This window comes from Sturnus vulgaris, chromosome Z (genome assembly GCF_052056855.1).
Source record: "Sturnus vulgaris isolate bStuVul1 chromosome Z, bStuVul1.hap1, whole genome shotgun sequence".
NCBI classification, from domain to species: domain Eukaryota; kingdom Metazoa; phylum Chordata; class Aves; order Passeriformes; family Sturnidae; genus Sturnus; species Sturnus vulgaris.
This window is the reverse complement of record NC_142283.1, coordinates 50,366,865-50,391,935: the sequence shown is the minus strand read 5'-3', so window position 1 is coordinate 50,391,935 and position 25,071 is coordinate 50,366,865. Positions and strand designations below refer to the sequence as shown.

The window sequence follows — 25,071 nt, the reverse complement described above, 5'->3', positions numbered from 1 at the left end:
CTGCTTGTAGAACAACAGAGTTCTACAGTTCAATATTTTAACAACAGTCACGTAATCTTAAAACTTACTTAAGAAGGTGTGCATAGCTCATAGAAGGAGAATTTCAGTGTGAAGCCTACTAATTCACAGAATGGCATAAATCAAGAGATTATGAGAACTATATGAGATTATATAGAAGCTAGTCTGTAAATATCAATGTATTAAAACAGAACTTGAGGAAATATTTGGGGGTGGTGGCAGTAAGACAGAAGATTCTTATTTGGTGTGAGCGGCTGGTTTTGGCTTTCTTTTCTGATAAGAATATTAACGAAGTTGTTGCCATATGAACTAAACATATATGACAAATATGAGAGAAACAAATGTTTTTTTTCATATATCTCTCACACAGGATTTCCAGACAGCTATTATGATAAAATAAGGGTCCTAGTCTAAAATCAATGCATCTTTAAGATATCAAACACATCTGCAGATTTTTTACTCTACTGTACTAAATCCTTGCAAAGGTAATGACAACGAATCTTAAAGTACTGATGAAATTACTTCACCAAAAACATGCAGTTTGCTGTAAAAACATTTTGTTTTCTCAAGCTCACCATACCACACTTTCAGATTCTAGTTGTTATAGAGGACCTGACACCTAGAGTTACTGGCCTCACTTTCTCAACCCCCTTGATATCTGTCAGCTGTAGCTCCACAGATGAGGTAATTCCTGCTTCAGTATGCCTAAATGTTTTTTAGTGCCACAGGACAAGGAGCATCGTGGTACAATGAGCAACAGGACACATCCAGCACTGTCACCTATCTGCACAGCCAACATATGCCTTCCTAGCAACTGGAGCAATGGACTCGGTTTGCAAGCTTTACTTCTTAAAGAGGAGGGGGACAAAAAATAACAGAAATAGTAAAAGGGGGGTTGGGAGGAATGCACTTGCCTGCAATAAAACCTGTTTGATGAGCAGGATGAGTACCACTCACAGTGTACTTATGTTCTAGTGTACTATCCCTGTTAGAAGGGCTGACTCTCATTTTCATTCTTTCACTTTCTTACCATTTTTCTTTTTTATTTTCCTAGTCCTTCCTTCCTTCCTTCCTTCCTTCCTTCCTTCCTTCCTTCCTTCCTTCCTTCCTTCCTTCCTTCCTTCCTTCCTTCCTTCCTTCCTTCCTTCCCTTTTTTCGCTTTCTCCTCTTTTATATTTTTTCCCTTTCTTTCCGCCTCTCCCCTGCCGCCCGGCCGCTGTCCCCGAAGCACACGCTGTTCCGCACCCAGACGCGGTCCCCGCCGTGCGGGGGCGCCCCGCGGCCGTGCCGCGCCCTGCGCGCAGGCAGCGCGGTGGGAGGGCCGGGCCTGCCGCGCCTCTTCCACCTGCCCGCGGCTTTAAAGTTGCAGCCGGCCGGGACGCGCGATGACTCGGGTCGCGCTGTGCCGGCCGCAGCTGCCGGGGCGCGTTGCGGTCTCGTACGCGAAGCGGGGCCGTTTTTCTTCATCGCCGCCGCCCGGCCGCTGTTGCCTTTCCCCGGGGGCCGGGAAGGGGGCGAGAGGGGCTGGTGCACCCGGGAGATGCCCGTGCCCGCCGCGGGTCCCCCGCGCGGCGCATCCGCCGTCCCCGGCGCTGCCGCGGCTCTCCGCGCCTCCGCGCCCCGGCAGCGGCCGGGCGGGCGCGGGTAGTGCCGCCGCTGCCGCCTCTGGCCCCTGTAGGGCGAGCCATGGAGCCCGGCGCCCCGCCTGACCTCCGCGACGTCGAGCAGAAGCTGGGGCGCAGAGTGCCCGAGAGCCTGGCGCGGCCCCTGCGCGGGGAGGAGCTCCCGGCCCGTCCCGCCGCCGCGGCCCCCGGCCCCCGCCGCCGCCGCGCTGCCGCCCTGGCCCGTCTGGAGACAAAACTTCAGCTCCTGAGGCAAGAGATGGTGAGTAGCCCTTCCGCGCCGCCGCCCCCCGCTCGGCGGCCCGGGACGGGGCCAGCGCTGTCTGCGCCCTGCCGGCCGGCCCGCCGCGGCGAGGAGGTGCTGCCTGCCCCGGGAGCAGCGGCCGCCGCGAATCCAGGGCCCCCTCGGGGCCGGGCGGCAGCGAGGGTTCTGCTGCCGGCCGGGAGAGCAAGAGGCCGCTCGTCGGTGCGGCGTAGAGCGAGGGACTTGTCGTTTTTTTTCCTCGCAGCGGGACAGTTCGCCAGGGAATCGTAGTTGGCTTCTGTCAGCTCGTTAGAAGTGCTGAAAGCTGGAATACCAATAAACGAAATAATGCACTACTTTCCAGTTTTTGTAACTGCGTTTTCTGCACTGCACCTGTTTCCTGCTCCTGACTAACACCCTAAGACGCACGGGGTATTTTCGGGCTGGAAATTTGGCCTGGAATTCAGGGACTTGTTTGCTGGACTTTAGTCTTCAGAGACTTAATTAGTTCCAAACAGGCTGCAGATGATGCAGAGTGATTCCTGAAAAAAACAGCTATTTATACTGTTTATATTTATTGGTTGGACGGTTCTTTTGTCAGTTATCTGTGATGGGACTATGCTGTTCATAGTACAGACCCTCTAACTTGTTTACTATCTTAGTGCAGGCGCTTGTCCTGCTTTGTATTTGTATGTCACCATCTCAATAAATTTTTTTTGCCATAAAATGATGCCATAAAACTGGCTTAATTTTTTCTAAGACAAATCAAAAGCAAACTCTTTGCAAGCAAGTGACCAAGTATTAGTGAACACTCAAGCAGATAATGGTCTTGATATTGCAGGGCACCTCAGATGTGTGAGCATTTTTATTAGTGTGTAAGTGTTATGTGAGGTCCCAGAAGACACTTTTTAGTAGCAGTTCTTTCCACAGCTCCTGCCACTAAGGTTATTTGAAAATGGGATGAAATTTGATCGAGCTGGCAGAGTGTTGAGATAACTTTATGCAACAATCTTGGAACTCAGCCATTTACAGCAAATAAATCAATATCATTCTGTGTGAACGAGTGCAATGCCATACCACAAGTCTCTCTACAGTCCCTCCTTACATATAGGTACATAGGTGTGTGGGTTTGTAAGGGTTTTTCAAAGAATAAGGTCAAAAAGGGGAAGAGAATGGATATTCTGAGAGTTAATAGCCAAAATGATAATGTTAATCTTGATGTGTAACTTAAAAATTATATTTGCTGTTGTATGGCTTTATATTATTTAAGAGATCTCCACAGATGAAACTATCAGTGCATTCTGTGGAGATCTTTAGCCACATTTCAGTACCTAGACTGGGCCAAACAAGAAAGCTGGAGAGAGGGACTTTTGACAACAGCCTGCAGTGATGGGATAAGGGGGAGCAGCTTCAAAATGGAAGCGGGTAGATTCAGAAATGTTGGGTAGGAGTTGTTTATTCAGAGGGTAGTAGGACACCAGAGCAGGTTGCCCAGAGATATTGTGGGTGCCTTTGTGCTTGTCATTTGGAAGGTGTCCCTGCCCATGGCAGGGAGGTTGGGACTAGATGATCTTTAATGTCCTTTCCAGCCGTAGTTACTCTGTGATTCTATGATTTTAGGGTAACAATCACTGGGAATTTCAGTTTTAATAATGAGTAACACACTGCTTATCTCATGCTTATTTCTTAATTTTAAGCTTGTGTAATGGAGTACAGTGACCTGAAGGTAGCTTATAATGTATGGGATGTCAGACTGCGAAGGAATTAAAAAAGCCAGCGTTTTTGGCATTACTGTTACAAGTCAAGACAGCTAGGTCTATTAAGGGAGGGAGGATCTCAGTGAATTGCCGGTATCACCTTTTCCTTTCAGATTGGTCTCTTCACCTACTTCACACTTGCAAATTTAATGTCACAGTCTTTCTTTTCCCTCTTCTTCATCCTGCCATCTGGTTTCTCTCTTTCCTCTCCTTGCCCTAAGCACAAACATGTTTTAGTCCCAAAAGCCTTGACCTCTCCTGTTCTTTCTCACTTCAGTGACTGACTGACTTATCTGAACTAATTTCTCATGCTGTGTGAGAGGAGTTAAGTTGTAATGCTCTTTCCATTTGACTTCTGGTCTGTATATGCCCATTAAACCACCAGTACAGTGACTAATTGTGAAGTAATAGTACCCTGTCTATACCTTTTTCATGCTGTCAGCTGTCTTCTGTAAACCAGAGTATGAAAGTGAACTACCTTCCTGGATTTTTTTCTCAAGTCTCTAGTATCTTCAGGATTTTTCTCAACCATAAGAGTTTCTTCAGCTTCTTAATCTGTCACTTTCCCCTCTGCAGTTTTCTTAGCGGGCATATTTTATAAATTTAAGAACAATATCAGGTAAAAAATGTGGCTCCTTTCTATGTTTCTTTCCTCTTTTTTTTTTAATGCATATCATTTGTAAAATGGAGCCAAAAGCTCTATTTTCTTATTTCACACCTCTTTCTAATGCATTATTCTTTGGCTTTGCTGCAAGGCATAGGAGCTCTAGAAAAGTAGTCTATAGCTGCTGCAGTAGTAAACATGCAATAAATGGAAAGCACTAGAAGTTTAGAAAACCAAGTGTCATCCGTTAAGTTTTTTTTTTTTTTATTTGTACTATGATGACAGCTTCTACAGCCCACTCCCTGAATTTTGCATAGACCTATCTCTGCTGTTTTTACGTGCTTGTTCCATACTTCAGGCAAACTTTTTGTAAACATATAAAATAAAGGTTATTCAGGTCCTTCTTTTCTAGTCGTATATAAAAAAAGATAATATTTGACTTGGAAATTCTGTGTTTAACTAAGCTAGTGCCTGACAAATAGGTGGGGTGTATGTGGCAACTGTCCATCTGCTGGGTGAAGGACTTGAGGCTTTCTCTTGCTCCTTCAGATTCTTTTGCTGTTCAAAATGGTCCTTTTTACCTCAAGCCTGATTTTGCTAATGGTCACTGGAATCACCCACCAAGCATACAAAGTATTATTCTTGAAATATGGACCTACTTATCCAGGTTTACTTCCCTTTCCTCATCCTCCATTTTCCTGTGAAGGCCGTGAGGGAGACTGCGTTGAATCCTGAAAACCTTTGAGTTTTAAGGCCATAAATTAGAGGAGAAGGAAGGTGCAATTGACAGAATGAGTCAAAACACTGTGCTCTGGTCAAACTTGGGTGGAATTAATACCTCCCACTATCTGATCCTTGAATCAGTATGAAATTTGTCAATGTTACTGTTAAGATCTTTCTTCCTGTGGTCTTTTAGGTGTTGGAGAGTTGAACATAAACCTTTAGAGCCACAGCCTTTTATCTAGTGTACCATGCTTCTGAGGTCACCGTTCAACACATGTACCTTCACTGCAGTAAATAATCTGTGGGACTCTATGTGCAGCCTGAAATAATACTGCTTCTAAAGCCTCATTTCTCCTTCACAAGTTCTGGAGTTACTCAAAGGGAGATTTTCTTTAACCCTCGAAGAAAGAGATAGGTTGTTTTTTTTTTTCCCTTTTAATTCAAAAGTTTCCAAAATCAAGTCTTTATTGCCTCTTTGCAAGCTACAAATTTAAACACAGTATAGCCTGCATTACATACATGAATAAAGAAACGTTTTTCATAAAAATATTTAAGGCTGAAAAGATAAACTATCTTGGAAGTGCAGGGTGGATGGCAATGCTGGGACTTTTAATGAGATTCCTTCCAGTGAATGCTGTTGAAAATCAAATTTTGTTAGTGTGTCTGAACATACAACTGGGTATACTGAGTGCAGCAGTTTTTGGACTGAAGGATAAAGTAATTGACAGTCCTATTTTCAAGGAGTTGACCATGCTAGATTTAGGCTAAAGCCATTTGAGATAGCATAGGAATATGCCTCTAACTCATTAGTTGACTTTTCTTCTCCTTTGTTCTCCTAGTTCAATTTTAGTACAACTGTTTTATAAAGGCAATTAACATTGATCCCTGACCAAATGAAACTGGAATTAAGACAAATGTAATCATTACAATGGCAGTCCTTCTTGGTGCTTTCAGTGGTTTGGTTTGTCTTGTTTTCTTTATGCTTTTTTTTTCTGGTTTTGTGGTTTGTTTTTTTTTAACCATCCCTAGCACATTAATGAAGGTTCACATTGGAGGGCAGAGCTGTTGTAACCCTATGCTACCAGCTCTAAAGAGTCTGATATTTGCTTAGATTTATTAGATCCACAGTTATGGGAGATCTGAATTTATTAGTTTCTTTGAAGGACAGATTTTAAAAAGTGTACAACTATGATTTGAAATATCTTTTTGACGTATGCTGTAGATGCAGGCTTCTACATTCACTATTTTGTATGATAACATCAGTTGTCTTAACTGAAGCCAAGGTCTGGCTTTAGTGTGCCTAGTCAGCAGTGCAAACCTGTATCTCACATGCTGGTTTTCGATTAGATTAATTGTAATCTAATTTTTCTTTTGCTTAAAAAATTGACTGAAGAAAAAATCTTAAGTACAGAATTACTAGTGGTTAAGTCTTAAACCTATGCAAGAGAGTTTGATTAACCTGTTTCTTAATGAGCCGTTATTCAGTGAATCCCTGAAGTGAAACTCTTAGATACACAAAGAAGGTGTACAAAAATAGAAATTAACTTGTTTCCCCAAGTCCTCCTGAAGTTCACTGAAAAGGGAGTTAATCCTGTGTCTTGCTAGCAAGTTCTCCCCATACCCCCCACTTTGCATGATGTAGTAGAGGAGTTTGTAATTTTTGCATAAAATGCAGATTGGACAGTGATCGTAACAGTGACTCATGTTAAAATGGAGTTGTAGATTGATCCTTAGGAAAAATAATCTAATAAGGAAAAATTGCAACTTATAGTGCCAAAACTCTGCCAAATTTTTCATCTTTCAGATCATTTCTAGAAGGATGAGATGGTCAAGGTTATTTAAATTAATGCGTATTTTAAAATATTTTTTGACTGGCAAACCTCACTCAGTGCCTGGCAGAAGGATTTGAATTGTGTAACATCTCGGTGTTTTACTCAGAGCTTATGTCTATTCTTACTCAGCTATAGCACCTGCTGAAGGGCTTAAGTCCCCAGGAAGTAAGATGAATATATGCTTACATTATTAGCTGCTGCGTGGCCAAGAGTCCATGAAACATTGCTGGTACCTTACTGAGCAGCATCAGTGTGAGATCCTTCAATGCACATGCATCTGTCTGGTGTGAATCATCACAGCAGCGTCAGGGATTCTACGGTCAAGACTTCTGGTTAGACTGCCTATCTACCATGAGACTTTTGCCAGCATTTATTTCAGAGAATATGTATTAAAATTTCATTATTTCTTCCTGATTACTTTTTCACGAGTAGGGGAATCATTGAAGCTGATTCTTGAAGTCTGATTTCTGACAATTTATAATAAAATTACATGAATAGTAAACCACTTCTGCACAGAGTTGTACAGTATATGATAACTTTTAGCAAATAGATTATAACCTTTCTGATGAAATCAGCGTAACAGCATGGCTTTCATAGAATAGCCAGGGGTAGAAGGGCTAGTCCATAACGGAACTTAAGAAGACCATCTGGTTTCACCTTTCAAAGGAAAGGGTAACATTGTCAAGCACCCCATCCATCTTGAAAACCTCAGCCATCTAACTGGAGAGGTTATTCTCATGACTGATTGCCTTCACTGAAAAAACCTGAGCTTTTATTAAGATGAAATCTCTCCTGGTCCTCTTTGTATCAGCCCAAATTAGTGGAATGCTGTGATGAGATACCCCTATTCCCAAGACTTCTCTAGGGAGAAAAGACCTACCTCCTTAAGCCTTTCCTAATATAGTCGATTTTCCAGCCCTTTGATCAACATAATTTTGTCTGAATGCTTTCTTTTATGTGATTACTTATGACAGCAACAATTTAAAATTACCTTTTTTATATGAGCAGGAAAAACTTGAAACGCACAATACCAATTATATATATTAAGCAGAGGTGATGGCCAGTAAGTGCATTTCTACTCTTCAATACTGTCTTTTTCCTAACAGTAAATAGTAAAAGAAAATAAATGCATTTTCAATTCATGTTTTCAAGTTTACTAGATTATTTGTCTGTTCTCTACCCTCAAAGTCAAAACCTAATAAATTTTCCACAGTGGATGTGTTTATTTTCCATGTGTTTCATTTCTGGCCATGTCCTGAGGCTGGTTACTCAATCTGAAGCATATGAGGACAAAGTTACAGGAGTAAAATGACACAGAATCTGAGCTGTTGAAAAGCAATTGTAATGCATTTAAATTGAGTGCAATTTCTCTGATGGATTTCACTTGCATTTATAAACATGGAATTTATACTTCCTATATGTAAGCAGTTCCAAAAGACAGTTCTCAGTTTACTGTTTGTAAAGATGAAGAACTCTGATTATAAAATTACAGACAGTCTCATAGTAAAAGGGAAGCTTCTGTGTTGGGAAGACAGGCTCACAGCTTTTGTTATCCAGCCTTACTCCCATAAATGTAGCTTCTAATTTTAAGCTTTTTCCCTTGGTCGAAGTGTTCATGGTAAGCAACTGAAAGCAGTCCTGATCTGGAGGGTGACCAAAACGAGTGACCAAAACACACCCAGAGGGTCCATAAGCCATCTTGTATTACGTCTTTGAAAGATGTAAACAGCATAGTTCTAGATTTGAAAAAGCTTGAAAGCTTGAAGGATAGATGGTCATTTATTTCACAGATCACTTGTTCTGTGTTTCAGTGCCAAGTCCCTCTGTTGCCTGCCTGAAGGTGAGTGTGTGGAATAAAATGTGTCTGAGGATCCCCCTCTTTGAGGTAGCTCTCAAGGAGGTTTCTCTTTTTCCATAGAAGAGGATAAGGTAAGACACTAGAGAGTAGATACATGTCAGCTATATAAGTGTATAAAGTCAGCTACTTCGTTTTGTCAGCATATGCAAACTCGCCTAGAGCTTCCATAAACACAGAAGAGCATACTGGCACACCAATGCAACCCTGGCCTCAGCAATCCTATCCTTGTCTTTCCCCACCAACTTAGCCTTTCTTAAAACTTACAGTTTGTCAAGAGAATGGTATGGCACATTTCTTAATTAACTGTAAACACAAACTAGCTAAGCCTCCAGAGAAGTTATCCAAATGTTTCATTTGCTGTGCTGTACAATAACCTCCTTTCAATGCTGTATGGCCCTGCTGGGTGCAGTGACAGATGAAGTGAAAGCATTTAGTGACTTTAAAGCAAGGATAAATTGCTATTTAACTGCTAGGGGTTTCAGAGTCTATAAACACTTTACTGGCATAATTTATGATTTTGTTTGCTGCTGTTAGATATCAGCTGCATTCATGACTCAAATGCTTCCAGAAGAAGAGACATTTTACTGCATTCTGGTTTGGCTATGAAACCTGTTTCTCTTTAAGTACAGAAGGAAACACATGCAAGAACTATAATGCAATTAGTGTTTCCAAGCTCACACATTTTTACCCCAAGGTAGAAATAAAAATAGAACAGCTTGGTTGCTTTGCATTTTTCTTTTTTTGTCTTCCTACAGAATTTCCGTTGGTTTAAAGAAGTGTTGTATTTGAGGTAGTTGCACTGCTTTTGTTATATCAGACACCTGCTTATGAGATACAAGCAAACTTTGGACATGACTTTTTTAATACTCAGTTTAAAATACTTTTTAATTTAAAAACTTCAGACTCAGACCTTGGTCCTTCCAATAATTATAAATGACTAGAAAAAAACAGTCCTGACACCAAGGAGGAAACTATGAAGCAATTCTATGGAAGGAGGAATAGGATCTGTATTATTTAGCCATTTGTTTAGAAAACTAGTGAAAATTATGCATATACCCTGCATCTACTCAGCCCTGGTAAGGGCTAGAGTGTTGTTTGGGGATCCATTTTGGGCTTTCCAGTTTAAGACAGGGAACTAATGGAGAGCTGCTCCAGCAGAGGGCTATAAAGGTGAATAGGGGTCTGGAGCATCATATGTCTTATGAGGAAAGGTTGAAGAAACTGAGTCAGTTTAGCCTGGAGAAGAGGCAGCTGAACAGGGATCTTAGCAATGTGTACAAATATCTTAAGGGCAGCTGTCAAGGACATAGGACCAGACTCTCTTCAGTGGTGCCCCGTGACAGGACAAGGGAGAATGGGATTTAGATGGGTCTGCACAAAACATGACGACTTGGAGAAGTCATTCAGGCAGTCATTGTAAACTTTAGACTTTTTTTCAAGTCTTCTTGAAACTATGCAGCTGTGAGAGGAGCAAAGACGAAGCCAGAATAACTTTTACAGGACTTTTCTTGTTCTGTCATTTCAACTACATTTTGCCTTCACAAGGCTATTTCAACCACTGTGACTGTTTATGTTTGTCCATGTGTCCTGGCAGAATTGTGCAGTGCACAGAAATATTTTTATTTCAAGTGGTGTTGTGTGGCAGGGTTCTGGTGTTAAGTGTTTGTAGGAGAAAAGTGTAAATCCTGCTGCAGCAGAGAGAGGGGAGAGAGCCTCTTTGAAAGAGAAGAGCAGTTCTACTAGCATGCCAAAGGAACAGTGATGTTCTCCGAAGGTCTGTGGAATTTACATTCTCCTTTGTTAGTACCTGGCACTAGTTACTGTGACTGAGGCAGGGGAGTAAAGTCGCTGTTTTTCCTGTAGCCAGATGAGGGTAGCCATCTGTGATGGTAACTTCATAAAGCTACTTAGGCATTCACCAGTGCAGAGCATTAGTACACCCATTTCAGGCAAGAAAGAAAATGCAACCAAAGCAGTACTATGATCTTTAATCTTCTGTAATTTCTCTCCTTCATGTTTATTAATATGTACTCTGGTGAAGCTTTATAACAAAATTACTTCCTAAGAGCTGTTACTAGCCCTTTTCAAATACAACCAAACTTCTCTAGTCCAAATCTGCTGTGTTTTCCTTGACTAGTTGTCTCTTTTCCCAGGTTACACTTATTCAGAAAGGCCATAATTTTCTTTTCCTAGCCATGTTTTGCAAGTCTTGCATCTCCGTTTTCCTCCCCAACTAGCTTAGTACCTAGTACTTCCTCAGTGGAAGAAGGAATGGGAAATGTAAGGAATGACCTTGATTCCTTCTAAAGCTGCTCATACATCTGATAACGGCATTGATAGTTTTGATTAATATTCTTTGCTAAACTAGAATCACACGGCAATGTCCCAGGGCTCTTCTATGTAGAAATCTTCACTAAGAACAGGTTTAAGTATAAAAAAAGCAATATGACGAGCTAGAGTTGTGTAGGAGAAGCTGAGGACTGCACTATATGGTGCGGATAATAGTTATTGATCAGAGAAGGGATCAAATAATGTGGAAAGATAATGTTACCTAGAGTGCCTGGTTTTTCCTTGAAGTTTATAGTTCATGACTGATTACTCTTACTACTTTATCACATCCTTGCCTGGAAGCATAGGATGTATCTTTGTTTAATTGTTAATATAATTCATAATCATGCCTTGTGACCTCCAGAATGAATTGCTGTGGTGTGTTCTGTGGGAAACAAAGGGGTCTGTGGGTTTTTGAGCCAAAAGGGCTCAAAAGTTGCAGTAGGTGTAGTTCTCAACAGCCTGCTCGGCTCGATGTGCTGGCCAATTTCAGTATTTCAGCTTGCTAGAAATAGTTGAAGCCTGTGTTTGCTCCTAGATTTTTAATCTACAGCTCCCAGATGCAGGTTAGCTGCTAGCTGTTTGGTACCTTCCTAAGGGATGAGAAAGAACTAAATTATTTAATTTTTCATAGATACCTGGAAGTTTGAAAGGGTGTTTTTGTTAAAAAGACTCAAAATAGGCAACTTGATGTTATATGAAAGACCTCAAATTTGCTAGTACTTTCAGAGAGATGTGAAGACTGTGTAGGGACCATATTTTAGGAGAATAGTGATTTCACCACTGAGGTGATTTGGATGAAGTTTTGCATTAAAAAGAAAAACTAAGTTGAATTTGAAAGATATGGAACTTCAAAATAGGTCACAAAGTAAACGTAAAGAAAAAATAAAACCCTTCTTTTTTAAGATACTGATTCATTTTTATTAAAAAATTTTGCATGGAAACAATGCTCATAAATGTTTTAATAGGGGAAGAATCCCAGTGATCAGTAAATCAGTTTCTAGGACTAGCATTTTTAGGAGCACATGTGATCCTTAATAATACCAAAGCTGTCTTGAAGTTCTTTCTTATTCTTATCCAGATAAACCTTCAGTAAATAGGACTGCAGGTTGACTTTACTAGAGATTTTGATTGTTAGATTAAAAATATTGTTTCAATAAGATATACCCCACCTCCAGGAACACAGAATTGTTTCAAACAGAATTCCATTTTGAATTCTGGGGAGATTCAGACAAACTTTTTTTTTTTTTTTAATTGTATATGTCTCTCCAGTGGTATTGTGAAAGCAGATTGCAATTTTCAAGAGATTTCCGATTTCTCCCTAGTATTACTGTTATTGTATCTCAGTTGTGATTTAATGAAATATGTTGGGTGTTTTGATGCGGTTTTTTTAGGTTTTTTTCTTCTTTTTTACGTTTTAAAATGCTTTCAAACTTTGGTGTTATCTGTATGACGATATTTTCATAAAGACCTTTATACAGTATTTTCAAACTTTGGATATACCTGTAATGAAACCGAATTATCTTCTTTTATTTTAGTTACATGCTTTTGAATATACTCCCACAATCCCAGTATTAAAAATAATTTATTTTGAAGGGACGAACAGGTATATGGAGTGGTTATTACATTTTTTCTGTTTTTTGTGTAGTGTTTCTAAGACTGTGTTTTGTTCAAGACAAACATAAATAAGGCAGAGAGTGAAATCCAATGAAAAGGAAAAGAAATCAGATATGCTTTTGAGCCCCAGTGCTGTCTCGTGTTGTCAGAAGACACATGCATTGTGACTGGTGTCCAGAAGCCTTTATAATGATGCTGTGATTGTCCATCTGCCTTAACACTTTCTGACACTCACAGCCAAATGTTACAGTTTTATATTGACGTGAATGTTTGCAGTGGAGTTATCTTGTCTGTCAACAAATGTGGGTCCATATTATGGATTGTTCTGGACCTGTTCACCTTTGTCATAGTAGATACATTTCTAAGGTCAGATGATATTTTATGACAGTAGTATGAGATATCTGGAAACATTCAGTAAAACCTTCCAGCAGCATTAGAAGCTTTTCCTCTTCGCAAATCCCTACGTTTTGTCACTGCTCTCTTTCATGTTAATTCAACTAAACTTTAAAAGAGTCAGGATTTTCCTTTTATATTTTTAATCCTTCTGAGACTGGATGTTTCTGTCTTTGAATTCTGTGGTACTTCCATTTATTTAAACAGCTCATTTAGCATTTGTTTTACTTGGACAGGAGGTGAGGAAATAAACTTTTTCTTTTCTTTCTGCTTGCTCTCAGCTGTACATCATGTTTCTTTTTAACAATCATTGTCATATCTACTTAGAAGAATCTTAAATAGTTTCTTCTTTTTCTCAAAAAAATAGAGATGGCCAAAAAACTAAAACAAATAAAAATATACTTTCCCCCCTGGGAATTTTTTGCTACATTTAAGCATACAAGGTACATCAAATAGCATAATGTTAAAAGAAAAAAGTACTCTACTGATCAAATGATTCATCCTAATCATTGATATTTTATTATCAAAGGTATTAAGGCACTTGGCAGGCTGCCCACACAGACAAGGACCATATATATTTCAAGGCAGAGAAAAAAGGCCTTGAGATTTACCTTTTTTTTTTTTTTTCAGATGTAATATGGCTAAACAATTGCACAACTTGGTGGTATGTATTTTCTTGTCGCATATAGGGGAAACAATTAGTATGCACAAAATTAAAAATATTAAAATAGGGTGTTATAAGAGAAATGTAAATGGCCAACGCTTTAATTTCCAGTATCAGATGATAACCATATTAGCATAATATTTCGTTCATATATTTGCAAGAAATATCCTTGGAACCTGCTCATTGAATAATTTACTTTCATTGCCTACTGAACTGACTTACTGTCTCATAAAGTTGCTCTGCTTCCTAATTCTTCCTGGTATATTCTTCTACATTATGTCGGTGGTGACTCAGACCTGACCTGCCCACTTCCTTGCTTTTAGCTAATGGGTTGGTAAACTTTCCTTACAGTAAAATCCTTTTGTGGCTGATGTGGAATCACAAGGTCTCTCTTTCTCCTTCCTAGTTAAAAGTCAGTGTTCTCAGAGCTGTGTTATGTGACTGCCAAATTTTACAGACGGACCTGTGGAAATATTTATTGCAAGGACTTGGTGAATGATGGCAGTGGAAATACAGGAGTCTGAAGCAGGACAATGACTAGGGTAGAGCCTCTGTTTAAAGTAGCAAAGGGTGCAGACAAAAACTGTAAACCCAATCACTACTCACTTGATGAGCAGCTGGGAGTTCAGTGATTGTAATAAATGCTACCTAAAAAATCTGATACGACGGTTTTAACAATTTTGGAGTCTTCAAGAGATTCTAAAGTATAAACAATCTCTTGCAAAAGAACTCAAAAATTAAGTGATCAAAACTTCGATCTGTGACAGTATTTTTTAATTGTGACTCATTATGGACGTATAGCTGAGAAAGGTCAGTGTAACTTGCTCACTTTGCAGAAAGTAAGTAGATTAGCAAACCATAACTACAGATCAACAATGGATCACATAAATTTAGTTTTTTTATATGTATGTAGCCTTTGTATTTGCTCCCTCATTGTCTGAAGCTTACCTCAATCCAAAAAGCCAGGAGAAAATAAATGGGAAAATTATACAGCAATAAATTATAACACAAGTCCATGCTGAAAGAAACCAGATGCAGAAAAAGCTGTTGATCTACATTTATCACTGTTGACTGAAATTTAATTTAGTTAAAGCAGTATGTCTCACAGTCAGAGACACAAGGCATAATGATGAACATTGCAGCACTTACCTCGACTCTGACAGTCTCATTCTCTGCCAGGCTTTGGTCCACACCTCCATTGTTTTGAGAGAGCTCATAAAGAGTTTCAGTCAGGTTGGTTGGGTTAGCTTGAATTATTTTGGCATCTGAAATAGTTACCACAGTTAGTTGGCTTTGCTGTCGAGTGCATGTGGCACTTTCCCACAAGCAGTTACTGTTCCACTGGTGCATAGAAGATGCCTTCCAGTTAATGATGGTAAACTTGTCTTAGTCTCTGTCATATAAAACTCCCTGCATTTTTAACAGGAGATGATGAAGATTCAAATTCAGGAGAAGTTCAAATTCAGAAGTCAGCCTAGGCATTCTAATTTTTTTCACCTTGATCCTGAAATACCATTGCCTAAAGCAGCATAATTATATGAAGAAACCACTTTGCAGTGCCTTTGCACCTTGAATCAGTGGGACAATTTAGAAGCAGGCAAGAAGTTTAAAGACATGCACATGTTTTTTAATTTAAGTAGGATGTAGCTCCTGCACAGCCTATTAATCATCCTGTGTGTTAAAGGAGAAGACATTATCTGTTATTTGTGGTTTTATTTTATTTTAGACTTAATAAATGGGGAAAAAAAATTGCATCTCTTTTACTCACTGGTGTTGAGAAGCTATTGTAGTATCACTTTGATCTTGCTTACCTTCAGATGGCATACTTCATGCTTTGAGATGGTGGCTTAATAAACAAATCCTGTGCGTGTCACCAGACTTTTCCCTGTTACAAACATGTTAGCTTGGTGACTCCAGTTAAATAACGCTTGAATTCACATATTCTGAACTTTGGATTTTTAATAAGTTGCTGGTGGTATTTTAGCTTGCTATGGTCTCACAGAATTAGTTGATGAGGTTTTATTGGCTAGATTTTATCCTTGTATATCTTCTTACTATGTTTGTATCATGAAAAGACTTGAGTAATTGCCACCCAGTGTTTTATTTTCCTCACCTTCATCTTTTGCCTCATAAATTAATTTCCTTAGTTACTTCAAAAGTTGTTATTCAGTGTTTGTAATAGAAAAATTAAAACACAGGAGGAAGTGGAATAAAGTTAGCTTTTTTGAAGAAGAGACATCTGAGAATGCAAAAAAAAATTATCATTTGGACATTGATTGTTAGATTTTCTTTTTATTGCATCTCGAATTAATTGATGGAATTCACTATTTTATGAAAACCAAGGTAATCTGAGGTAATCTTCTGCAAGACTTCCCAGGCCTGAACTTCTGAGGGTACAGTACTTTGCTACTTTGCTACTGTTTCATACACTTCCACTTATCATGGGATTTGTGTCCAAACTCAAGATGTTTTAGAGCACAGATTCCAGAGCAGCCAACCCTAGATTCATCTGGAGGTTCTGTGCAGAGCAGAGCTTCTGATCTGAGTGACATAAATAGCTCCCTGAATCCAATAAGTTATAAGTACAATATTTTGTCTATTGTAAGGACGCAATTAACTATGCTCTGGCTAAAAGACTTATCCTGAAGAAAATACATTATTATTTAAGTTCACTCATTTCCTTTTACTAGTAGACTTCTTACAGCGCAGAACATAAAAGTGTTGAGAAAGAAATGAAACTGAAATTATTTAAATAAACTTAGGGATATCTTTTCCTCAAACCATGTTTTGTGGTTGCCATTAATATCCCTGCAGAGTTCCTGTAGTTAGAAGAAGCAGCATGTGAATCCAGGAATTTAAAAGAAAGAAATCTGCAGGAAGAAACTAGAGTTTTAAACAGCTTTTGCAAATTAGAAGGGTATATTTAACAGACATGTTAGCTTTGCCATTTCTGGAGAGGAAGCTTACCCACAGTGTTTAGGACTTACTGGAAGCTATGTCTGCAGAGCATGCAGCAGCAAAACACGAGGCTGTTTTGCCCAAATTGTGACTACATGTCTGACTGATCCAAAACCTAAGTGATCAGGCTAGGGACAGCTAATGCTCTACGTTGGGTAACTGACAGGAAGTGATAATTTTCTTTTTTAGCAGTCCTAGTCATTAAGAGTTTTATTCTAAAAGCAATAAAGTTCTTTCTCAAAAGCACTGAATTATGTATAAAAATAGCATGAATATTTGTGTGTCTCTCTGAATATATACATACACCAAAGTCCTTTTGTTTGTATATATATAAGTTCTCTTGAATAAATTATGACAGTGTTGTCTCTATTATCACAGAAGACCAAAAGAAAGGAAGAAATACTTTGTTAGAGCATCAGGTACAAGAGGGAGGTACACACAGGTGTGTTTAGTCCAGCTTTTCGATCCAGATTAAACTTCTGGTTCTGTCTGAATGCTAATCTGCGCACTTAGGCTACCAGAATGTGTTACTTGAAAGATGTTGTCACTTCAATTTCGTTATTTTCTCTTGCTGTGACTAGCTCTTAATGTTAAACATTTAGTATTTTTCCTATGATCAGCACTATTGCAAATATGCAGAGCAAAACTAAGTAAAAATATATAAAAGTTAAGCCGTAATAGGAAATTAGTTTTTACTCTCTTGTTGTTTTCTTTATACCGTAAGTTTTTGCTGAGGACTGATCTATAATAACACAAACCTTCCCTATAGTGGTCCTGTGCTCTAGCTTCAACTCAAAGGACGGCTATAAAAACTGTTCTGAAAAGCCGGTATTAGCTATGATACACTGTTTAGATTATTCCTGGAATGCACCTGTTACTGTGCTCCATAATAAATGGAGCTGTCAAGCATGGTGAGATTTTATTGTGTTTAGTCTTGTTAGCTGAACCGTTTTGGACTGACTTGTTTACTCCAAAAACACTTCAACTTGTATACTCCAACAACTTCCAAGATAAATGGGTTGCAGCTACATAAGTGAGTAAAAGCTAATGTGATTGTGTCTGTGCTAAAGCACTTAAGGGGCAAAAAATGTCATTTTGACATTTTTGTGTTATCAAACAGATGATGAAGTAAACCATATTAAAGAAAGATGACAGTAGTTAATATTTGCTTTGGGAAAAGCACACTCTTGATCTGGGAGACTTGGAATGACATGGTAGCTAGGAGAAGGACAACTCTGGTACTCAGGAATGCAAAGAATTGCTTCCAGTATGGCTATTCCACAAAAGTGCTGAAGCTGTTGCTGCATTTAGAGAAGAAAAAAATATTTCCTGTGAACTGAATCTGAAATATATGAGATGTCTACTTTATCTAAAAAGGACTGTTTCATTTGAGTCATATTGGTGCGAGTTCTGTGAAACATTTCCTTAATCAGCCTTTTGGAAAAATTGTCTCCGAGCATGTTTATATTCAAGTTGCTGAAGTCTGTAGTTGCATTTGAGGAGTTGGGTAATTTACTGCTTTCATGACAGCCTAGTTGCCGAGCAGATGGTTTATAGTGATTTATTGGTTAGAGTAGAGGAATTGGCTTGAGCAGGAGAACTACAAAATGGTCAATCTGTTTTCATAACCTCACTTCTGAAACAATGATAGATGGGCAGCATTGTTAAAATTGTGAATGGTGGGCAGAGCTGTTTTGCACAGTACCAGGTTAGCTGTGTTAAATCTTGTGATATTGGATCGAGAATAATTCAGAAGTCATTCTGAAGTCCCCGGGGGACTGGGGAAGGAAGCTGGGAATACATATGACAGCTACACAGGCAGACTGTTACTGGCAAAGTTTTAAATGTCTTTGCATTGGGATGTCCCTGACCAGTACCTAAGCACCCACCAGCTGCTCACTCACTCCTTCCCGTCTCCTCTTCCAGTGGGATTGGGGAAAAGAATTAGAAGAATGAAGGTGAGAAAAACTTAGATTGTAATAAAGACAGCTTCAAAAATGAAGGAAATAAATTCAATAAACAAGTGATGCAAAGTCAGTGACACACCATCTCCCACCAGTAGACCAAACCAGCCTCCAGGCAACAGCTGTATAGGAAATATGAAATGCACAGGTTTTATTGCTGGGCACAACATTGTATGGCAAGAAATACCTGTTTGATTTCTGGTCAGCTGTCCTATCTCTGTCCACTCCAAACATCTTTCTCAGTCTTAGTCTACTTGCTGAGGGTACAGAGTGAAAAAAAAAAAAACGGCCTTGATTGCACTCACTGCTCAGCAAGAGCTGAAACACTGGAATGCTACCAGCATGGTTTGATCATAGGTATAGAGAACAAAAACATACCAGCTACTACAAGGAGTTCTCAGCTGGATCCACTACACTCTTCTGCAGTATCTAAGAGAATAAAAATACATTGAAATGATTTCTGAGCAACTGTTCCAGGACAGTGAAATTTGGAATACTAAGAAGATGGCATTTTAGTATGGAAGGGATCATGTTCAGATTGTACTCTTAGTAAAACAAGATACAGTCTTTGCTTCCTGAGAATACTGATTCTGTTCCAGTCCATTGTGTAGGAACAATACAGGTGCTGTTTTTCTGTAGAACAATTGTGGACTTGGAGAATCATATAAAATATCTATTGTCTGCTGCAATAGATCATGCTTGTTTTTTCTTTATTTTTCAGCTGAGTAAAGGCCTTCAGATTTTCCATATGGCACAGAAAACGGGGTCACAGGTTTTTTTTTCCAGTACTTATGATGTTTCAGATGAAGAGAAGGAAGCAATGAATATAAACCTTAGGTCTCACCTTTATTTGTCAGTTGAAGTGACTTAAAAAGTGGCTTATATAGTTTGCCTGTTAAGGAAAACATTAAGATGGTTAACTCAGATATATCTGTGAAATGCAAATGCAACACTGCAATATTCCATTGTGCATTACTATTAACGCTTCTGTGTGTTTGCATCAACCACAACTAAGTGAGAAAATAGGAGTTTGTTTTTAATGTCCACTTTCTATTTAGTTAGCTGTGGCAAATGCTTGCTCTGTGTCTATAATACGTGGTTAGCTCTGAATTTCATCAGCTTCATCTCGTATGGGTTTAAATAACTGAAAGTTACAGTTTTAGTAAGTTAAATATTTCAACTCTCAGACTTTTATATAGCAGATTTTCATGTCCACTCAGTAGTGTGGATAAGAGTTAAATGTCCATAATTTTTTCCAAATTAAGCACACTGAAAATTTCAGGTTGCCTAAGTAGCCATAGTAAGGATAACTTGGGTGAATACCTAGATATCTGTAGCTGTAAGTAGCTTAGAGTAGTGGTAAACAAAAATGGCTTTATGTCTTGCTTCTCTGATTAGTGAAAGGCTATCCCCAGGAGTTGTCATAGCAGCTGAGTTTCTCATCTAAACATCATTGTACCAGTGTGCATACAAGTCTTGTCACTGACTAGCAGTCCTGTTAATGGAGTGTTTAGAGAGGCTGACCAGGTTCCCACCTGACCTTCACTGAAAGTATTAGTGTAGTTATGCTTTCGGGGTTTTTATTTGTTTGCTTGTGGGTTTTTTTAGTTACTGAAAGAGATTTGTCCTAGGAAAAATCCTAGAAAGCAGGATTTTTTTTTGTGTGCTCTTTGGCTTGATTATGAAAAGAGTAATTTTTTAAATCACTTTTGCCTTGTAGGTTAATCTCCGAGCCACTGATGTGAAGCTTATGCGCCAGCTCCTCCTCATCAATGAAAGTATTGAATCAATCAAGTGGATGATTGAAGAGAAAGCCATTGCCAGCAGAGGCAGCAGTTTGAGTGGAAGCCTGTGCAGCTTGCTAGAAAGTCAGGAGACATCCCTCCATGGCAGCTGTAGCAGTTTACAAGACTGTAGTGATGGACTGGATGGAATATCAGTGGGGAGTTATTTAGACACCTTAGTGGATGATGTCCCTGGTCACCAAACTCCTTCAGATATGGACAAGTTCAGTGATTCTTCTGTCACAGAGGACTCACAGTCTCCACATAAGCATTCCAAAATTGGTTCTGATGACTACTACTGTTTTGGTTAATAAGAACAAGTTCCAGTGGGACACAAATGCACTTGTACTTATCCTTTTTCTTTGCTGCTATTTTATTTAATGTGCAAAACCCCCAAAGTTCTCTTGGAAAGAGAATATAATATGATACTTCAATTCTATTGCATAACTTTTCTGTTGCTTCTAATGCATTTTCTCCTTGATGGGTTGGGCTTTTCTCCTCCTCCTCCACCTCCTCCTCCTCATATTTTCTTTATTTATTGTCACTTTTATTTTTTGTTTTAATTTTTTACAATGCTTTATTTACAAGTCAGTAAAAGTGGTGAAGGTAAAGCTTTATCTTTAAAATAAAACATCAGGGAATGAGAGTAACAATTTTGTATTTGTTATCAATAAAATATCTTCTGATAAATATATGTTGTCACAAATTTTCTTGACTACCAGGTCTGGCCTTTCCAAAGATACTGTTCTTACTGAGCCTTAAATCTGATATTGAAAATACCTCTACAAAACAACTTTCCTTTTCTAAGCAATGAAATTTGATTTTGTTAAGGTGTCTTCATTTGAAATAGAAAGTATTCTAAACTTTTCTGTGTGGGGTTTCTTTCATTTTTTTCAATGTTCCCTTGTCTCTTGTGTAATTTTGATGTGAAATTCGGATTCTAAATTGATGGTTTTTTTTAATCTGGCAATGTTACCCTGCTGTCTTTTTCTTTCCTGTTTTACAAGTAAGAGTTTGCGTTAACTTTTTTGTGCCTGCTGATGCAGTTGAGAGCTGCAGCTAATTAATTTTATTTGAAGTAGCTGAGAAGTAAAACAATAACTGTTGTATGTAGTGTCTGGCTCTGAGGCTGCCCTGGTCAGGAAACCCCCCAAGATTTTACCCTTCTGCAGTAAAAAAAAAAAAATTAGAATAGAAGAACTAAAATTGAACTAGACAGTCTAGCAGATGATAAATGTATATTTCCAGCACACAGACAGTGAAAGAGGTGTTGATACTTGCACATTATTTAAAAGTATTCTGTTTCACCAAGTTTGACAGTATTCCTATTACCAGTGAAAGCATGAAATACCCTCACTAAAGTAATCTTTACTAAATCTAAGGCAGACTCCCATCTAAAAACTATTTTACACGTTCTGAAAGAATACAAATACGTGCAGCAGTTGATACATGTGGGTTTGGTTCATTCTGAGATAGTCCAATAAGGTTCTGCTCGTCCAAGCCATGTTTCCAGGGATCCATCTTGTCCAGTCTTGAGCAACATCAAGTGTGAAGAAAAGGTAAAAAAATCAAGAAATTGAAAGTGGTAGTTTGTGCTCTATGACCAATTCCATCACTTCTCAATGCCTGTGTCTCTCAGAATTAAAAAACAAGATGTATACTTTGGTCATCATGATTAATCAGATAGATAGTGAAAAAGTGTTTGGTTATTAAAAATGAACATTCTCAGTTCTGCTTCTGAGATCAACCTAGGTATTGCAGGTAGCTTGAAGAAAAATGAGTTAAGCCTTCAAATAGCAGTGCCCATGCTGATTTAAATTTTCTAGGGTTTATTTTAATTCCTACCCCAGCTTATGACTGCTGCTTAAAAAAACTTGAAGAAAAAAACTTGGCAAAAAATTCTTCTCAGAGTGACATTAAGTAGAATATTGACTGGGAATTCAAAATAGATTTTATTATTTTCAGTTATTTTAATCTAGGGAACAGAACTAACTCCATGATACAAAACTTTCTTGAAAGTGACTCTCTTGAAAGTTTTTCTACCCTTATTGCTTGGCATGGAAGTTGAATATCACGATGTATACTCTTTCTAAATCAAATGTGAATGTGCAATATGTAGTCTTTCCTTCTGCAAATGAGATTTTGGGCAGTAGGCCAACAAGTACATAAAATTTTTTCACTATGAAGAAAATTAAAGAATATTCTTAGCATGCCTTCTCAAATATCAGGCTTATACTGAAATTACTTGAAGGAAAATACAGGCTGTATCTGTCACCTACTCACTCACAAGTGTAACACTGGATAAAGAGTAATTTAATCAGTGATAGATTTATCACATTGTGGTTTAAAAGTTCATTTAAATGGGAATCAAAGCTGGGGAAACAAAAGCCTACTACTAGAAGCAGTAAAGTAAGAGCTGTATGTGATTAGACGTTTTTATTCCTTAATATCTCTTGACTGGAAGTGAGGAAAGAGTACAAGTGCGAAAATAAAGATGTCAGAAGACTGCTGGAAGGAAACAAGTGTATCCAGGTGTTGTATTTCTGATATCCAAGAACATGAACACCTTGGTTTTCATTTTTGAAACATAAAAGCTTCCCAGCTTTAGGGTGACATTTATTTCTTAACTAGAATTTCATAGCCAAAAGATAATGACGTAGTCTTGGCTTGCCACTTGAAGACAGACCATGAAATTTTATCATCTCCTAAAATTAATTGAGTAACTTAAAACTGAGCTACAACTTGACTGTTTAGACAATGGAAAATTCTATGCTCATTAAAAAACTATTGCTATTGGCTTGTTAATTTTGCTTTTAAACAGTTTACTTTTTTTTTTTCCAGCTTCCACTTTACGTGGTTTACTTTGGTCTTGCAAAATCCTTAATGTGGCATAAAGGAATCTGGATGCCCTCTTCCAGCATGGACTTCTTTTTAACTTTTGATCTGATTTACAGAACTAATTTAAAAAAAAAAAAAAAAGATTGAGTAGAATAGGGCAAAGTATCTGAAAGCACTTTTCAAAGCTATGTGTGTTTCAAATGAATAAAAGCAACAGAAGTAAAAAAGAAAAAGCATGGATAAATAGTAAATATTATTCATTTATTCTGTGTCATTTTCTATCACCTTAGCTCTTTTGAGACTTAGCTTGCTTTCAGGAATGACAATTTCAAGACACTTTGTAAAATCACAAGTGACAAGCAACACCCAGTCCATTCCTATTTCTATGCCACTGAAGTTTTGTCTTTGAAAGACACTCTGCTGTGTAAGCTGTTTAATTCAGAGACAATAAGGGACACTCAAAAGTGAGGTAAATTTAGTACACTCTCTGTTTTAGAATCAGTTTCCTGCTAATGGGAACCAGCTAATAAATGGATGGGCTCTGGTCCACAAAAATGCTATTGAAGGAGGGGGAAAAAGCTAACATTTTTGCATCTGAAAACTGGGACTTTAAAGATTCTGCCAAGACAGTCTAGTTATGATGTTTTGAGGCACTTTCAAAAAATTCTTTGAAATATCCTTGCCAGCTGCCAAGTCTAGTATTGATCTCAAGGTTGCATTGGCTCATGAAGAACCAAGCAGGAATTCTTGAATCATCCATCAGGACATCAGAGACATTGCACTAGGAGACCAAAGACAGAAAAACATCTCTGCCTTTGGAAGGTGACCTACCATTTTCCTGTAATACAAACAAGGTGCTTCGAAAATACAGAAATCTGGTGTACCTTCTTAAAGCGAACTCTGACTTTTGAAGGAAGTGGTAAAATGCTGGAAGGTGCTCTTGAATCATTTGAAGTTTAAAAAAATCTTTCTCTGCATTTCTCTTTGAAAAAGAGAACTGGTTAGTCAAAGTGGCTGAAGTGAAGTCTGAAATAATGTCTGGTAGCTGCATCTCATATAACCTTATGTAATCGACTGAGAAACTGTGGAGGTTTTGTTTAATAATCTTAAGCAGTTACTAAGCTGTCGAAAAGCTCGTGCTAATATTTTTCATCTTGCCAACACTCCTGAGCCAACTCTAAAAGATGTGTCTTTGATATAAAGAATTAGCATACACCAAATAAACATGAGATCAGTAGAAAGCATCAGTCTCCTTAAAGCAAAGGAGGCTTTGTTTTGCTTTAAATGCACTTACAGTGAGTTTGTCCTTCTCAGAATACCTATGAATTTACTATAGAAACTGTTGAAGAGCATCCTACCCTGAAACAAACAGAAGGTTTTCCCCTACATAAATTAAAGAGAGATTAATGCTGCCTACACTCGACCTTCCCATTGGCCAGAGATTTCCCTACTAAGTATGTCTGGAGTGAAAATAAAACCATTTCTTTCCCCCCCACCATGGAATTGTCTATGCTATGGCATACCACCAATTGGGTAAGCAATCTTTATGAAGTCCTTTTAAAAGCCTACCCTTCCAGAAAAGATGTATGATCTTCCAAACTGATATTTCCTTATAATGTTGCTTGATTATATTGGCTGGGTCTCAGAAGAAAGATGTTTAATCAGGTATGTCTTCTACTTACTGTTGGAGGACCACATGATACAAATACCTAATAATAAATACCAGTAACAGAATTTTTGTTTAGGGCAGGGAGGGAAGGGTTGTTCTTGGTTTGTTGATGGGGTTTTTTCTTGTGTTTCTTTTTTCTTTATATTTTTTTTCAAAATCTGACTGCAAAAACCAAGTTGGTATTCCTGAACAGTTTTA

General features: G+C 38.5%; 1 protein-coding gene across 1 annotated transcript; it reads left to right on the top strand.

Moving 5' to 3' along the window:
- Positions 1–1,689: 1,689 nt before the first annotated feature.
- On the top strand, positions 1,690–21,058 carry LURAP1L (leucine rich adaptor protein 1 like). The gene is made up of 2 exons (XM_014875204.2): positions 1,690–1,902; positions 20,303–21,058. The coding sequence occupies exons 1-2, from the start codon at positions 1,705–1,707 to the stop codon at positions 20,675–20,677; spliced, it is 573 nt and encodes a 190-aa protein (XP_014730690.2). The 5' UTR covers positions 1,690–1,704; the 3' UTR covers positions 20,678–21,058.
- The last annotated feature ends 4,013 nt before the right edge of the window (positions 21,059–25,071 follow it).